Source organism: Camelina sativa, chromosome 4 (assembly GCF_030686135.1).
Source record: "Camelina sativa cultivar CO46 ecotype springtype chromosome 4, ASM3068613v1".
Lineage (NCBI taxonomy): Eukaryota > Viridiplantae > Streptophyta > Magnoliopsida > Brassicales > Brassicaceae > Camelina > Camelina sativa.
This window is the reverse complement of record NC_141883.1, coordinates 2,210,798-2,226,749: the sequence shown is the minus strand read 5'-3', so window position 1 is coordinate 2,226,749 and position 15,952 is coordinate 2,210,798. Positions and strand designations below refer to the sequence as shown.

The 15,952-nt window shown below is 36.2% G+C and overlaps 3 protein-coding genes across 5 annotated transcripts; 1 reads left to right on the top strand and 2 right to left on the bottom strand.

The window, feature by feature from the left end:
- Positions 1 to 258: 258 nt before the first annotated feature.
- Positions 259 to 1,684, bottom strand: LOC104779598 (uncharacterized). Its single transcript, XM_010503968.2, has 2 exons — positions 1,125 to 1,684; positions 259 to 680 (listed from the first exon to the last, which is right to left on the bottom strand). The coding sequence occupies exons 1-2, from the start codon at positions 1,682 to 1,684 to the stop codon at positions 263 to 265; spliced, it is 978 nt and encodes a 325-aa protein (XP_010502270.1). The 3' UTR covers positions 259 to 262.
- Positions 1,685 to 2,575: 891 nt separating this feature from the next.
- Positions 2,576 to 5,334, top strand: LOC104779597 (uncharacterized). Of its 3 annotated transcripts, XM_010503967.3 has the most exons (8): positions 2,576 to 2,836; positions 3,280 to 3,348; positions 3,955 to 4,080; positions 4,198 to 4,280; positions 4,388 to 4,463; positions 4,536 to 4,712; positions 4,795 to 4,923; positions 5,005 to 5,334. In XM_010503967.3, the coding sequence occupies exons 1-8, from the start codon at positions 2,759 to 2,761 to the stop codon at positions 5,167 to 5,169; spliced, it is 903 nt and encodes a 300-aa protein (XP_010502269.1). In that variant the 5' UTR covers positions 2,576 to 2,758; the 3' UTR covers positions 5,170 to 5,334. The 3 variants fall into 3 exon arrangements, with proteins under 3 accessions (XP_010502269.1, XP_087365880.1, XP_087365881.1); XM_087509754.1 differs by lacking the exons at positions 2,576 to 2,836; positions 3,280 to 3,348 and adding an exon at positions 3,788 to 3,834; XM_087509755.1 differs by lacking the exons at positions 2,576 to 2,836; positions 3,280 to 3,348 and having other exon boundaries at positions 4,024 to 4,080; positions 4,376 to 4,463.
- Positions 5,335 to 6,398: 1,064 nt separating this feature from the next.
- LOC104779596 (cullin-associated NEDD8-dissociated protein 1) lies at positions 6,399 to 14,196 on the bottom strand. The gene is made up of 28 exons (XM_087509753.1): positions 13,970 to 14,196; positions 13,496 to 13,564; positions 13,230 to 13,399; positions 12,850 to 13,057; positions 12,388 to 12,553; positions 12,010 to 12,139; positions 11,743 to 11,857; positions 11,390 to 11,547; positions 11,179 to 11,302; positions 10,954 to 11,004; positions 10,793 to 10,875; positions 10,615 to 10,699; positions 10,440 to 10,541; positions 10,251 to 10,349; positions 9,992 to 10,102; positions 9,787 to 9,870; positions 9,453 to 9,593; positions 9,282 to 9,374; positions 9,019 to 9,140; positions 8,765 to 8,927; positions 8,435 to 8,674; positions 8,061 to 8,309; positions 7,768 to 7,944; positions 7,518 to 7,664; positions 7,301 to 7,417; positions 7,050 to 7,218; positions 6,883 to 6,960; positions 6,399 to 6,790 (listed from the first exon to the last, which is right to left on the bottom strand). The coding sequence occupies exons 2-28, from the start codon at positions 13,529 to 13,531 to the stop codon at positions 6,555 to 6,557; spliced, it is 3,654 nt and encodes a 1,217-aa protein (XP_087365879.1). The 5' UTR covers positions 13,532 to 13,564; positions 13,970 to 14,196; the 3' UTR covers positions 6,399 to 6,554.
- Positions 14,197 to 15,952: the final 1,756 nt, after the last annotated feature.

The window sequence follows — 15,952 nt, the reverse complement described above, 5'->3', positions numbered from 1 at the left end:
TAGGTTTAGCCTTTGTCATTGCTATATATATTGTAACCTCTATTCGATTCTATCATTAAGAATAAGAGATTCTACACTTTGAATCCTCTTGTTTTACAACAAAATATGATAAATTACATAATTTGAATTGATGAGAAAGGTGATTTGGGAAAAAGAAGACCAACACAAAATCCCTTAAACATTATTATTAACAGTTGAAGCAAAAAAAAAAAGAACCAATAATGTTAAGAACTCTTCTACAACTAAACATCTAATAACCAATTCAAGGCAGAGATGGTTTTATAGACTTCCTAATGTTCCTGAGAACACTCCACATAAATGTAGATACTAAGAAGAGAGCAATACCAGCTACAATGGCTTGTTTCAAACCAAGATTCACCAGCAAGTTCACCAACAGTCCAGCCAACACTACGCCGAAGAAATTAGACGAAACAGCAGACCAAAACGGCATGTCGAGGATCGATGCTATGATAGCTCCTGTCCAAGCACCGGTTCCAGGGAAAGGAACAGCTACAAAGAGCATTAGCCCTAACCATTGGAACTCTTCAACTGGTCCAGCTTTCTCTTTAGCTCTTTTGAATAAAATGTCGAGTAATTTAGAAGCTGTTTGGCTCTTACCCGCCAAGAAAGACGCAAACTTTTTGAGGTAAAGTACTATGAACGGAACTGGAACCATATTGCTGCAAAAAACACAAAATCAGTGACACTTCTTGTTGCTACATAATGGAATAAAAAGAAAATGGATTGAACGTTTGCTCTAACATACATATAACTCAAATCTCATTCAAGCTAATAGATTCATTCAACTAAACAACAGAAAGGTGTTCCTCAAACAAGACACATTGCCATATCCACACACAAGTTATCACCTATCCATCACAAATTCAAAAGAAATGAGAACACTTGTTGAACTTTGTTTCGTCAAACTAATTATAGAATCAACTAAACAATAGAAAATGTGTATCCTCGAACACATTTCAGAGAAAAGCCAGACTCAAATTTCACATTTTTGTCACCATAATCACCAATGAGACACTTGCAGATTCTGTTCTGAGAACAAATCAACAACAATATCAAGATGTGCCTAAACTAATGCAGGGTGTGAAGATTTAAGAGAAACTAACCCAAGAACAGAGAAGAAAGTGAGAACCGTAGGGTTCAGCTGCATCCAATAACCAACGGGAATAGCACCACGGAGCTCAATAATCGGAAGTGTAGCTAAAGCAAACACAACAGCTTCGTCTGGCCAACCAAATTGGCGAAGAGTGGCGGCGATTCTGAGACCAAAGCTCGATGATTTGATTGAATCAGTAGCGGCTTTGGCATCTCCAGACCTAGCAAACCAAAGCAAAGAGAAGGAAGCCCACAACGCAACGTAAATCGCGAATTTAACAGGGTTCACACCAAATGACGGAAGCTGGATGATTTCGTTTCCTTCTTTGTCTTCTTTGGCTTTTCCGAGAAACTCATCTAGAGAAGAAGAGAATCTGGTGAAATTGCGGCGTAATGGGTAGTAAAGACTGGAACTTTGACTCCCTAGGAAACGATTGTTTTGATTCAATTTGGGAGAAGTCGAAGATGATGATGATGAATAAACCCTAGTAGTAGTTAGGAAATGGGTTTTTGTTGATGAGGAAGAAGATAGACTGAAAGGAGAGATTGAGAGTAATGTAGAAATCGCCATTGTTTTTGAATTCGGCTTTGATGCTTAATTCACCTCATCTCACCTCATCTTTGTTTGTTGAAATGATGGAAATAACAAGATTAATTTAGAGGCGGCTCTAATGTTTAGTGTTGTTGGCCTTTTCCAGTAGGTTGCTTGTAAATGTCACATATGAGGTTTATGTAAACATGTACTGATAAACTAGCTAGTCACGTTGCCATCGTATGAAAACAAGAGATTAGTGATAGCATGAATACAACAGTTCCCTTTGAATCATTCAACCAAACAACATAAATCTGAACCTCATACCATAAAAGAACATTTTAGAATTCAAATAAAAGCCAGTTTTTTATGAATGAGACACTTGCAAACTCTGTTGTACGAACAAATCAACAACAATATCAAGTTGTAGATCTAAACTAACTCTTGTTAAACTTTATTGGTATTTTGCCGAGAGGAAAGTGAGAACCCTTTTGTAGAACTCAATTTCTCTATCCCCTTTTGCTCCAATTCCAATTTGAAAAACCCCTACTTATTCTCACTACCCCGCATAGTAGGATTCAAACCCTGGACGCGCGCGCATGCGCATGGAGCTTGCAACCACTGAGCTACTGTGTTTTTCGTTGAACATTTACTGGTTTAATTATATTTAACCTAAAATAGCCGAAAACAACATTTATTAAGGGTAATATTGTTTTTTTACCATTGAATGGTTTTGAGAAATTGTTTTGATAGAAAGAGGATGTGAGATTTTAGTCCCCACTTTTTGTATTCAGGTTTGATGGTGTATGAGAGGGTATATTAAAAATTTCATTTATTTTAGGATAAATCTATAAGAGTTATTAAGTATAGGGCTAAATTAAAAATTAAGCAAACGCGCCGCGTTTTGGAACCATATGGTACAAAAACGGCGTGCAGTTTTGTTTTAGAATTAAAAGCGTCTTCTCCTTTTTTTTTTTTTTTTTGTTCTTTCTCTTAAAATATCTTCGCGACAAAAGAGTCATCGGAGAAGAGAGAGATCAGTGTAGAGAGCTATCGGGAAAAAGTTATCTGAAGAGGAAAACGAGAACGAGTTTTGTGAGTTCGGATTAAAAAATGGAAGGAGGAGTAGAAGAAGTGAGCATCGAAGAGTTAGCGTCGAATCTCTCTACGTACAAAGAACAGCTCGAACAGGTTTGAATTGTCTTCTCCTCTGTTTTATGATTTTGTATGTGTAATTGAGAGATTGGTGAAGAGTAATTGAGTATGGATTGCTTGATTTTGATCCAAGGTTAGGGTTTTGTGTGATTGCTCCTTGAGTTAGGGTTCGTAAGGATGGTTTTTTTTTTTAGGGATTCGTTGATCGAGCAAGTGTTGTTAAGTCTCATTGTATCTTCTTACTTTGGAAATTAATTATGTGATTGAAACGGATTATTCACTGTACATTGGGTTTCGAATTCTGGTTCAAAGTTTGATTTTTTCGAACCTGCCTTTTTGATGATTTCATGTTTGTCTTACTTATAGGGTAGATAGTTTGTGAAATTGAATGACCTTTTGGTTTAGTTTTAATAGGATGTGATCATGTACTTGCTTCTCCTTTGGGTTATCTGATTGAATTTTGGTACTTTGGTTCTCAGGTTAGGCAGCTTTTGTCAGAGGACCCTAGAAACTCGGAATATGCTGACATGGAAAAGGAGCTTAAAGAGGTGATCAATCCTACTTTTAGTCACTTAAATCATGGTTTTGTGTGATCAAATATTTTCTGCTGTATTGTCGATTTCATTTTTTACTTGTCTCATTTAGCTTGAGTGATAAGAATCGATTTGTATGTCTTCGGCATAGATATACCACCAAATAAGATTAGGTTACTTGAGCTTATATGTTTTGTGTATTGTCCCCTTTATGTTTCTGTTCCCTCCCTCTTTTGAAGGAATCATCATGTTGTTCAAAATAGCAACATCATTTTAACAGCTATCGGATACAGTGGAGTTTTGTTTGGTTTGAAAAGGTGAGTATGTTTTAGAGTGCCATGTAACTCCGGCATTGGAGTTTTGGGTCAGCCAAAAGCAGTTGTTGGAGTATACATGAAAGTAGGAGAGTTAGCAAAGAATTCATCATTTCTATCTTGGTTATTGTGCAGGTGTGCTAGTATGGGTCATGATGGCCAGCCTGCTTCTGTCTCCTGATTTCTCGTGTTCGATCCCTGAAGTTTTACTTCTGAAAATCTTAAACATATATATATATATATATATATATATTGTGTGATACTGTTAGAAATCCTCAATCGCTGAAACTTGTTTTCTACCACATAGGTGATTGCGTTGACAGAGGAACTTCTTGCAACTGCGAAGCAAAATGAGATCTCTCTGTCCAATGCTGGGGTTAGTGCCGGGGAAACTGCTGGATCACCAGATTTAGAGGCTGCTTGGGAAAAGATGGTAGGTCTATGTCTGTCATCTTATCTCTTTTCATAACCATTTGAAGTTAGATCCATGTAGAGCTACTTCATATTATTTTGGTTATTAACATGTGATTGTATTCCTTTGTTTGTTCAGGATTCAAGGAATGACCCAATCCATGAGGGTAAGCTCCCTGTTGGAACAAAAGTGCAAGCTGTCTTTAGTGACGATGGCGAGTGGTATGTAGGAAAACTCTTGGGTCTCTTGTAATTCATGATGTATCTACTGTATTCTTTACGTATTTTTCCCCCTTTTTTTTTCTTTGTTTGATTAGTTAAATGTTCAGGTATGATGCGACCATCGAGGCACATACTGTAAATGGCTATTTTGTTGCTTATGATGAGTGGGGAAACAAGGAAGAGGTAATGCTTCTATTCCAGTTTTATTTGCTTTTTTTAAGATAACTAAATCGAGGTTGCCTTCTTATAATTTAGGTTGATCCAGATAATGTGAGGCCAATCGAGCACAATGCTCTCTTGGAAGCTGAGAGAGTAGCTGAAGCTACCAAAAATGCTCTCAAAAGAAAGATTGAGCAGGCTGCGAGTTCTGACTTTCAAACTAAAACTGTACCAGCAAAGCTTAAAATTGATCCTAATGATCCAGAGGATGTAGTAAGTCAAGATTCTTTTTCTCACCCCTTAGCTTTTTGGTCCCATGAGGTCTTAGTAAAGAGGTCTCACTTGTTTCTTACAGAAAATAGCAAAGCGTAAGAAGATACATGCATTCAAGTCAAAGGCGAGGCAAGAGCAACTCGAGGTTGTACAGAACAAGAAACAAAATGCTTGGCAACAGTTTCAGACAACTAAAGCCAAAACTAAAAAGGTTTGTTTAAACACGGAAACTGAATTTCTATGGCTTTTATTACTCTTTGGTATGATTCTGAAACGGCTTTTCGTTGAGCAGGTAGGGTTCTTCACAGGGAGGAAGAAAGAGAGTATATTCAAATCACCAGAAGATCCATTTGGAAAAGTGGGTGTGACTGGGAGTGGGAAAGGTTTGACAGACTTCCAAAAGCGAGAGAAGCATCTTCATCTCAAGTCTGGTAATGGTGAGGGCACTGATGAATGAGTGATTTTTCTTTATGTTTTTTCAAGGATTTTCTTCAGCTACTTAAATAGTCCTTTCAGCAAAAACCTCTAAACACAAAAACAAAAAAAGACCTAAACCCGCGTACTTGCGTGGATTTCTGCTCTTTTGTAAGATGATGAATTAAAGATTAGTTTTATCTTGTCATTATCCCTGACTCTGAAGTTGACTATGAATAGAGCCGACCAATACAGCAGTCACCGAACATTCTTCTTGTTTCTCCTCCTTCGAGTTGCAAACTGCTAGAAATATAATTGGTTTAACTTTGAGATTAACTTATATATATAAGTTTGATAGAAGTTTATAATGGACAAACGGCTATAAGAATTTTGTCACGGGCCTTTAATAGGGTGTCAAAATGGGTAATCCGATCCGACCCATACCCATGTCCGTTCAAAATTTTTGCAGATGGATTCAATCCGATCCATTTATTATAATGGGTTGAATTTATATACCTAAATCCAATAATATAAAATCCAATGGTTAAATGAGTTATATGGGCTATCCATATATAAATAAAATAAAATAAAATAATTAATATTAAATCCATAACATATTATATAAAATAGAATTATAAAACCAACCAAAATTTTTAAGCTTAAGAAAATAATATCAAATATTAAAATAGAAAAAGCATCTTAAAATCTTAAAGCCAAAAATTCATTAAACCAAAATAAAAAATTATTATATTAGATATATATTATTTTTATTTTTTTCGATTAACCCATGGGTAACCTATAATCTTAATGGGTTTACCTTGTTAAATCTACTGGTTTATTCGACGAACCCATCACTATCCATTTATTTATATGGATATAAAAACTTAATGTATACCCGTTAAAATAGTAGACAAACAGGATAAGCCGAGGTTCTACCCATTTTTACACTCTTAGACTTTAACGGTATATTAAGCAAATATTAATAAACTAGAGCAATTAATTATTAACTTTTGTCATGTCAAATTTGAACGGATGCTATCCCATTGGGAATTGGACAATGCCAAGATATTTTAGTAGTAGAATTGGACTGCTTGCTGTTTCATTATTTTGATCAATTAAAAGTGCCTTCACGTCGTTACTATCGTCAGTTGTTACTCAGTTTTGCTAATTGAATGAAATTATATATTCCACTTAACAGTAAAAACCGCTGAAATTGTCACCAAAAGCCAAAAAAACAACTTAGAAACAAAAAAAAACACAGAAGAAACAAAGTAGATCATAAAAATTCCTTTTCCGTCGAACAATAAAAACCATTTTCCGCCGAGTCAGAAAATTTATGTTATCAACTCTTTCTTTCGCTGTACCCGAAAATCATCATCGATTGCTTTTTTCAATGAAACAACACATACACAAAACAAGACAAAAAACCTACTCGTTCCGGATTGTCTGATACTTCTCCCACAATGGAACAGACCTCTTCATGTCACCCATTAAGCTCTTGAACTTATGGCTATAATCCACCCCACTTATACGATCCAGTGATGATATTGCACGAAGAGCACTTCTGATCATATCTTCATTACGATCATGCTCTTGCTTCACTGCATCTTGCTTTGGCTTGAAGTTTATTGTTTTTTGCAGTGGTTCCACCAGAGAATCCAGTACTGAAATATATCATAAGGACATATCAGAAAAAAAAATCTCTCTTTATTTTTCGGGTCTGAAGTAATGATTTTGGAAGCTATAATAAACATACCAGCAAGTACAGCTGAGGGGCATTTATCTGCTAGTAAGGAGAGTATAAGATGACAAAGCATCTTCAGATCATAATGATCTGCATAAACACGGATACATGTTATATAAGATAATCAAGAAAATCGCCAAAACCTTAATTAAACATAAGAGCAAGACAGAAACACTTGCCTTCTAATCCGGATTTGAGGAAAGGAACAATGAAAGAAGAAGGATTCACTTGATCAAGACAGCTATCGAGCAGAGTAAATACACACTCAAAAGCCGCTTTCCTCAGCTCAAGCCCGTCATCAACAACATGCTTGAATGGGCCCAGATCAACCGTCCTAATTAATTCTTTCTGCAAAACAGAAATGTCTCAGGCGATGAATGAATATTAAAACCTTCTAGATTAATCACTAGAGTTTGCTAAAGTTTTTTACCTTAATAACGGTTTGATCATAAAGAAGAGGCAACAATTCAGGGAGAAGTCCTTTAATAAGGTTTGGCTTATAATGAGCAAAAGTACTCAGAGCTGAGACAGCTGCACGCCTAACATGCTGCATAAACCATGGAACCGAAAAAAGAAGTTATGATCACACAGCAATGCTTATTGATGTTTTAAGCTGTTATCATAAGAGGTTAAATTAGTTTACTTACCCGGTCGCCATCTTTAATCAGCATAAGGAAAGAAGAAATCTGAGGGAAGATGATTTCATCTAATTTCGCAGGCCGTTCCACTACAGAGTACTTCACAGCAGTAACAACAGTCGCCCGAGTAAAAGCCGCTGGACTCGTCGTCCTCACCTATAAAATTCAGAATACAATACAGTATTACTCATCACTAAGTATGACCGCGCAAATGAGTAAAAAATACAGATAGAGCAATTGTTCTAAAGCTATTCTCTACCTGAAGTGCAGGAACCAGCTTCTTAGGTTCTATCAAAGCCATTTTTCCCAAGCATTCAGCAACAACATTCCGTACACCCTCTTCCTCACTTTCACAGTGGTTGAACAACAACGCGAGAATTTTCTCAACACTGGAATTCTGGAAATCCGCTTTATCAACAGACTGCCTCACGATAACCTGAAACCAAGGAACAAGATATTATATCAAGCCGTTTATTTTATTTTTGACAATCAATATCAAGCCGTTTATATACTCTGAGAATATAATATGGATACTTGTTCAGGAAAACATACCTCCTTGAGCGAATGAAGGAGAATATATTGTTTTTTCTGTTGATTATCAATCTGGTCCAAGATAAAAGGTAAATAATTGGATAGATTGCCAACAGCAATGTTTCCAAGAGCATAAGATGCTGCAGACTTTATTTCTTCGAAAGGAGATTGGAAAGACTCGATGACAATTGTTTCAATGCCAGCATGTGCACTTAGATCTTTCCTTCTCCCAATCTCACCAAGAGATAACAGGGCAAGATGTTGTTTTGCCTGCACGAGAAAACCATCAGCACAAAAAAAAAAAAGCCTTCATATAGCTTGAATCTTCAAAGGGAGAAAAGCCTGAATCTAATCCATACTGGCTCTGAAACATATAAAAAATTGGAAGTGCTTACTGAATTTGTGCCACTGTCATCTTTTAGGATTTCCATAAGCATTTTAACTGTAGACGAACAATTCTGATCACCCGCTGCGAGACAAAGAACCGCCACACACTGTGCAATTGAATATAATGCTTGCTTTGGGACACCTCCAGACTGAGGTGAGGGCTTAGCACAAGATAGCAATGAGTCCAGCAAGGTGTAGAAACTCGTATTTGCATGATACACCAGAGCTTCAAAGAATTTTTGTAGATCCTGTGACAAGCATCAAAGAAAACATTGTCTTCTTATGTCTTTAACATCAGGTAAAGTATTTAAAAATTCCATCAGCAAAGGAAAACTTACCAAAAGTGCTTGACCCTGGAGCAATGGGCTTTTAACTAAAGTTAGTGCCTGCGGAAGAACTTTGTTGCGAACAGCCAAACTGATATTTTCACTGCAACTCTTTCCAGTCATCAGAGTGCAGCAGAGTTCGAGTGCAAGTGCTGTCATGTGCAGGTCCGAAACACTGAAAAAGACAGACGAAAGTCAACCTTTTTAATGAAAACACCAACCTAGAAAGTAACATCACGGGAATTTCATCAGAGAAGCAAACAAACCTTATCAGAGATGAAAGCTCCACAAGAATAACTTCATAAGCATCTGAACCAATTTTATCACCATAGGCTGTTACCAATGTATTCATAGTAACCAGTGTTGCTTGCCTTAGAACCCGATTAGCCTGTTTCACAAAACATTAATACAAATTGCCTAAATACCAGATATTGTCTTCAGGGAATTTTTCACTAACTATGAGAAAGTAAACAGAAGAAAACTGCATATTTGATGCCTATTAAGATATGTTGGTAAGAAGTCATTATACCTTACGTAAGAATCCCGTCAGTTCAGTAATTAAATTGTCCAAGACACATGATAGATCAATGTGCAGCGGAGAAGTGGCTATGGCAGCAAATGCCTGCATGCACCAACACAATCACATACATGAGCTAAAACAAATTAATGAAAAAAGCTTCAACAGAAGCACAAGAACAACCTTTACTGCAGTGAGGCGAGTGATTTCATTTCCCATTCGATCAACAAGCACAGGAAGGCAAAACTGTAATTCTGCTCTCAGTTGATCGCCAAATGTTGAAATCACAAGTCCCATGCAGGTGATAGCACACTCCTTGACCTCCTGTTGAAGTGAAGAGAGATTAAGAAATGGATATGATAGAAAATTACGAATAATGTTGAACTGAAAGAGTTCCAATTCTGTAATTAATCATAATGTTGAACTGAAAGAGTTCAAATATGAATATTAGGTCCATTGCCCCAAAAAGCATGGGTTTTTATAAACAAGACTATAAAGGGAGATTCATGCCACAGACCTGATCTTGATCTTGATTTGTCAAGCGCGACATTATCGCATTGTAGATTGGATGAACAAATGGTTTAAAGTCAAAGTCCAATGCCTAAACCAGAGAAGAAAAAATATTAGTGGGGGCAAAATCAGTGATATGGTTCAAACTTCGGAAGTCAAGAGAAAGACTGAATCAGTAAGTGTGTACATGACATCTCAATGTATATACTCACCGTAGTACTTGGGCGAACTACTCTGACAAGTTCCCCACAAACCCTTAATGCCTCAGCAGTCACCTTGTAATAGCGTTCACCAACAGCAGCTAAAACAGGACTTGAAAGTGCCTACAATGACATAAAAGTAAGAGTCAGTCAAAGAAACCGTCATCAGTTTCATTTACTTTTGAACAATGGGTTTTGAAGTCTATGGACTCATCACTAGTCGTTGAAAATTTGGTCAAATTTCAATAGACTGAACACTTTGTTCCCCAACCTTGATATAAGGATGAAAAACAGGAGGCGCATGTGATCCCAAGACTAATTTTGTGAAGACAAGAGCTTCAATTTTCAAGTTGGAAGTTGAAGATTTATCCTGGAGAGGGAAAAATTAGAGGAAAAATGAGCACTTGAAAAAGAGTAACACTGACAGTCCATAAAAAGTGTACATTAGGTAGCCACTAACATTTAGCGCCCTCTCAATTCCAGGAACAAGTGAACCAATATGATCAGCAAGACAGTCAGGCAGAACAACCACAAGTTCTCTCAAAACGGAGAATGCACCAACCTACAGATAGGTAAGAATTTATGAATCTATAAAAGAGGAACCATGCCAAAACGAATGTTTAACACTTTCATACCTTTGTCTTAACAGACTTTTCCCGCAGTTGCCTATTAATGGATTTCACAATCTTTGAGACTTCTTGCTTCAATAGCCATTTTGGACTGCATCAACAAAAGGTACATATTTAGTTTGCAGGGTTTCGGTAGTGACAGAACGTCCATACTGTTCGAGTGAAAGGATTTCAGAACATTTGCCTTGATTCATCGGTGTCAGTTTGACCTTTCGTAACATTTCCGGTCTGCCGTAACAGATCATTGAATGTGTTGAATACATCCATCTGTAACAATAGTACCTCAGGATATCAGATCAGCGACAATGTAGCAATGCAACATAAAGCATTATATATTTTACATACCTTCACATTTTCCTCCCTTTCCTTAAACCTATCAATTAGTTTCGGGCAGGCCTGCACAAGAAGAGACTAATTACTGAACTCCTGAACAATAAAGACTACTGTAGATTCTTGTTTCTTGTTTACTCAAAGAGTAAAAAGAAAGAAAATCTCTTCAAGAAAGTGATTCTTGTACAGTCCTGTCATCAAAGATAAAATCGTCTCAATCATTACAGAAAAAAGATATACCTCTTGATATACTTTAGAGAGCATCTCAGAACGAGACATGATTAATCCAGCTAAGCATTTCGCCGCAGCTCTCCTAACTTTCCAGCTAGCATCCTCATCATCTGTGTACTCATTTGCACTCTCGCTGTGAGAAAAAAAGACTAATGTCACTGAGATAATGGTGTACCATAAGAAGCTAAGTAACTATTCTAATGATTAAACTAGAACTTACTCATCTTCTTCATCTTCAAGAGTCTCACTATCAGTATCTTCCTCCATGTTGTCAGTAAAATTTGGGTCATAACTAATATATTCCAAAGTGAGATTTAAAATTTCATCACAATATGGTGAGATGTCCCTTGGACAACGTAGCAAGAAACTTTCAAGTGCCTGCAGTCAAATTTCAGAATGGACATGTTATCTACAGTTTTCATATCACTTTTGTTGAAGCTAAGATTAAAATACCAACTTAATAACACAGAAAACGAAAAGAAACTACAAGCGCCTAAGTAATTGTCTGTTTAGTAACTAGATGAGAAAACTAAAACTGCACGCCTAATATCAAAAGAGAATAATGCATGAGACCTGTAAGCTATACTCGCGCAGCTCCTCGTCATTTTCTGAAGCGCTGGTGCAGTATTTGATTAATACTGGCACAGTGTTACCTAGATGAGTCCCAAATCGATATCCAACGGAACGGCTGAAACAAAAACACATTAAATACCATCACAACCACAGGAAGCTTAGTCGTAGATGCGTAGGACAAGCACCACTAACAGAAGCAAACTACAACACTACAGTAAGAAATTTTAAGAAATTTAAAAGCAATATAAAAGGATAGACAAGAAGTACCATAAAGCTCCAATCATTTGAATATTGGTGCGTGTAATCTCCGATTTTGCATTCTTATTACTTAGGTTTTTCACAACTTGAACTGTTGCTTTTGCGAGCAAATCATCAGACATACTGGAAGCAAGAGATGCTGACACCACAGAAAAAATAAACTTAAAAGAGGATACATACCATCGAATTCAGAATTCTATATAAGACTGGCAAATAAAACAGCACTGAATGTATCATTTGAACCTGCATTGCTATCACAAGAATTGACACCAACAACTGCAATCCCTATTTCTAAAATATATGAAGAAAGCTACTACTCGAGCCCCGTCAGATTAAAACCTGACAGAACTAGCCAGCAATCTTATTGACTCAATTTTGTGAACTTACAAATGCATGTAACAGTCTTCTTCCTGACTGTGGCTTGGTTACAGCCCAATTGCAATAACAATGTGTTCAATAGCTTCTCATGATCATCCGCCATTAAACTTCCATATTTTTGAACAACATCACACATGATCTCAAGACATTCACACTTAATCCCTGCGCTCATTCCCTTCAGAAGCAAGAAGAAAATTAGTTACTTGATAGTATCTCAGATTTCATAGGGTATGCAAATTATTATATACGTATACTGTGCTCTAGTCTACGAAAATTTATTCAGGAGTTATTAAACTGTTTAAACTCCAACAAAACATTTCATAAAATCAACTCAATTTTCAATAGATATCAATCTATCTGCCTGATTTTGTCTTTTGAAATGTAATTCTACAGGCATCCTGAAATTGTGTCAGAACCTAGGCACTGTGGCATAAGCAATCCAAAAAGAGGAGCAGGCTCCCAATCACTAACCTGGCCACTTATCCCTCCAATCATTTGTGGGGTAAGAGTAACAAGAATAGAAGGAGCAAGCGAAGGAGCAACTTGGGCGACAACAGTCCTGAGAGCTATGCTTGCGGTATCACGATGCTGGTCCTTCCCATGCAGTAGTTTATCACATAATTTGCCGGTCATTTCAACAATTCGTTCTTCTCCAACCTTCTTCACCAATGGAGCAAGACTGGAATAAAAAATCACATACATCAAAGGTCAACGACAGATCAGTTAGCTTTTAAAAGGCTCACTGCCAAGAAAAACAAAGCTGCATTACATCGCAATACAGACACAGCAATTGAATGCCAGTGATATAACATCAGCTGTGGGTCATAAGTCTCAAAGAGAAGAAAGCTAACCATTTAACAGCCAATCCAGAAACATCACCAGCCACATCATCGAGCTGTTGCAGAATGATACTAGACAATCTCATCTCCAAGTCCGGGTCAAGTTTAAAGGAATCCTTATTCAACTCATTAAGCAAATCAGAGGTTGCCATATATCTGTAATCTTTATCTTTACCAGTCATCTGAACATTAAAAACAAAAAATTTCAGAAATCAGAATACTGAACATACCCAGAAACAAAGTTAAGCTTAATATGAAACAGATGATGAGAAAAAGACCTTTTCGATTATTCCAGACACTTGTAAGTTCGCCATCTTGGCTTGACCTTACCAATTCACCCCTTCAAACTGCAATCAAACAAGGATCTCAAATCAACTTCTTTACACAATAGAAAGAGAATCAAACATTCCTTAGACTAAAACGCCTTATTCAGAGCAATGTCACTCTATCAAACCATCCACAAAGGTCAAAACGTATGAAACAAAGTCAGAAGTACAAAGAAGAAGGACTTAATCCTCTCCCGGTAACAAAACCTAATTAAAATCCCTAAGAAAAACTTCTGATTAATCAAAGATCACAAAGAAGAAGTTCGATAAAATCAAAAGTATCGTCGCCACCAAAACCCTAATACTTACGAGTACGACTACGAACACCAAAAGAGTTAAACGCTAAAACAAAATCATCGGACTTTTCGATGCCGCACAGAAAACAAAAAGGAAAAAAAAAAAAAAAAAAGGTAACCCTAACTAAACCTGAGAAGATGGAAATCGACGGGGAGAGAACGTCGGAGACGAAAGAGAAAGGCGAGAGTTCCGATCAAGTGGTGATTGAAGTTGCGAAGAGGAAAGCCCTCAAGAAAGTAAAAAAGATGGAGGAGATGATACTGTAATTTTCCGTACTCGTGAAGCTTGATTTCTCTCCCTTGCTTCTCTCTCTCCCCCTATTGAGATGGAAGCTGATAAAACAAAAAAAAATATATAAATGGGCCGTTGTGGGACTTTAGTTAGTCGGTTAATACTAAATGGGCTTGGCCCAGTTACTTTGTTTTTTTCAACCTTGGCCCAATGTTCCTCGGAAGAGCATGATGGGTTTCCTAGTTTGATCAAGTAGAGTTTTTTTGTTTGTTTTTGTCAGTTGTCGGCAACCAGTGAGATGCGATGCAACCAACAATGTGTCAATGGTTCAACGACAAGTTATGGCGATACTTTTTGACGAGGGTAAAAAAGTTATATCACTAAAAAAAAATATACACATCAAAATCAAAAAATGTTGGTCGTTGCAGATGTCTACGACAATTATGAAATAAACAGGATTTGGTTGTTGATAGTTATTGCTAATGAGTATCAACAAAACATCACTGATTGTCGCTATCGCTACCGGCTACGAAACCGTAAAATACGCTATAGTTTTGTGAGACTGTATGTCGAAAGTAGACTTTCTTAAAATTTGAATTTCTATTTGTTATGTCAATTCTAGTATAAAATATAACTGATGAAATCCATTTTTTTTTTATCAAAATAATGACGTCTTTATCCAAAAGAAAACAGAATGACGATTAATTAAGTATGTCGTTTTTGAATTTTGAGTTTCAAAGTTCGATTGTTACAAGGTTTTTGTTAGAAATATCGTGTTATTTTTACCTCTACACAAGTTAAAACAGCATATGCAAAGTCGTGTCTCGGGACAAGAAGCCACAAATTGTGTTATCTACCACGAAATAGTTTTTTTTCTCCACGTAACTATTGAAGTTGAACGACAACATCGAGCATTAATACTAGACTACAATAAAACAACAAATTGAAATTGCTAGCTTTTAATATTACAATAAATGAAACATGTGATATCACAAGGAACAGAACATCTTAAAATCTGAACTCCTTTTGATGATGCATGGCATTGCGTATATCACATTACAAGAATATATGCTCATACAATAAGTTTTCAAATATACATTTGTGATTTGTATAATAGAAATAAAATAATATTCCCTCCGTTTTAAAATATAGGATGTTTTAACTAAAGCACGCAGATTAAGAAATAATTACTTTTAACATGTTAAACCAATCAGAAACAATACTGCATAATATAAAATACTAAAATAATCTAAAAGTTACATAGAAACTTGTAAACATTTTATATTATGAAACATAAAATTTCTCTAAATCATCTTATATTTTGAAACAGAAGAAATAATATACTATAAATGGTTAATAATAAATGAGTTTACTTGTGACACCAACCAAACATTTACTCAACCTACTACGTCATACATAATAGGACTTGACTTACACTCGCCAGTACAATGTTCAACTCTCCATTAATAGAAATCATAATTAATTGCTTTCTTTGTTTTCCGTGCAATATATTTTCGATCATGAGATGAAATCAGATCATCTACAGCCTAGCCATTTTTCAAAGTACACAAAATAATTTATGATATAGGAAAAATATAATATCAAAGCAAGACCGCCTTAACAACAACTTGGAACTACACTTATATATTATGGACTTTGTTCTGATATACTTCCTCTAATAACTCATTAATTATTCTTAAAACTGAAAATAGACAACTCGAGCACTATTAACGAACTTTATTGAAAAGAATTGAAGTACGTATTATGAGACTCATTTGTCAGAGAAAAAAAGAGCTTTATATGAGAAAAGTTGCACGATAAAGATCTAAAATTCCGCTACACATACACACAAAATATAGAAGTTGCAAGCATAAATGATCT

What these genes read in the sequence shown, in the direction of transcription:
- LOC104779598 (XM_010503968.2), bottom strand. Translation starts at nt 1,684, where the DNA reads ATGGCGATTTCTACATTACTCTCAATCTCTCCTTTCAGTCTATCTTCT. An exon ending in ACTTTCTTCTCTGTTCTTGG is followed by an intron (nt 681 to 1,124) that starts GTTAGTTTCTCT and finishes TGTTTTTTGCAG; the next exon opens with CAATATGGTTCCAGTTCCGT.
- LOC104779597 (XM_010503967.3), top strand. Translation starts at nt 2,759, where the DNA reads ATGGAAGGAGGAGTAGAAGAAGTGAGCATCGAAGAGTTAGCGTCGAAT. An exon ending in ACAAAGAACAGCTCGAACAG is followed by an intron (nt 2,837 to 3,279) that starts GTTTGAATTGTC and finishes TTTGGTTCTCAG; the next exon opens with GTTAGGCAGCTTTTGTCAGA. An exon ending in CTAATGATCCAGAGGATGTA is followed by an intron (nt 4,713 to 4,794) that starts GTAAGTCAAGAT and finishes TGTTTCTTACAG; the next exon opens with AAAATAGCAAAGCGTAAGAA.
- LOC104779596 (XM_087509753.1), bottom strand. Translation starts at nt 13,531, where the DNA reads ATGGCGAACTTACAAGTGTCTGGAATAATCGAAAAG. An exon ending in GAAGACTGTTACATGCATTT is followed by an intron (nt 12,140 to 12,387) that starts GTAAGTTCACAA and finishes CTGTGGTGTCAG; the next exon opens with CATCTCTTGCTTCCAGTATG. An exon ending in TCTCTAAAGTATATCAAGAG is followed by an intron (nt 11,005 to 11,178) that starts GTATATCTTTTT and finishes CTTCTTGTGCAG; the next exon opens with GCCTGCCCGAAACTAATTGA.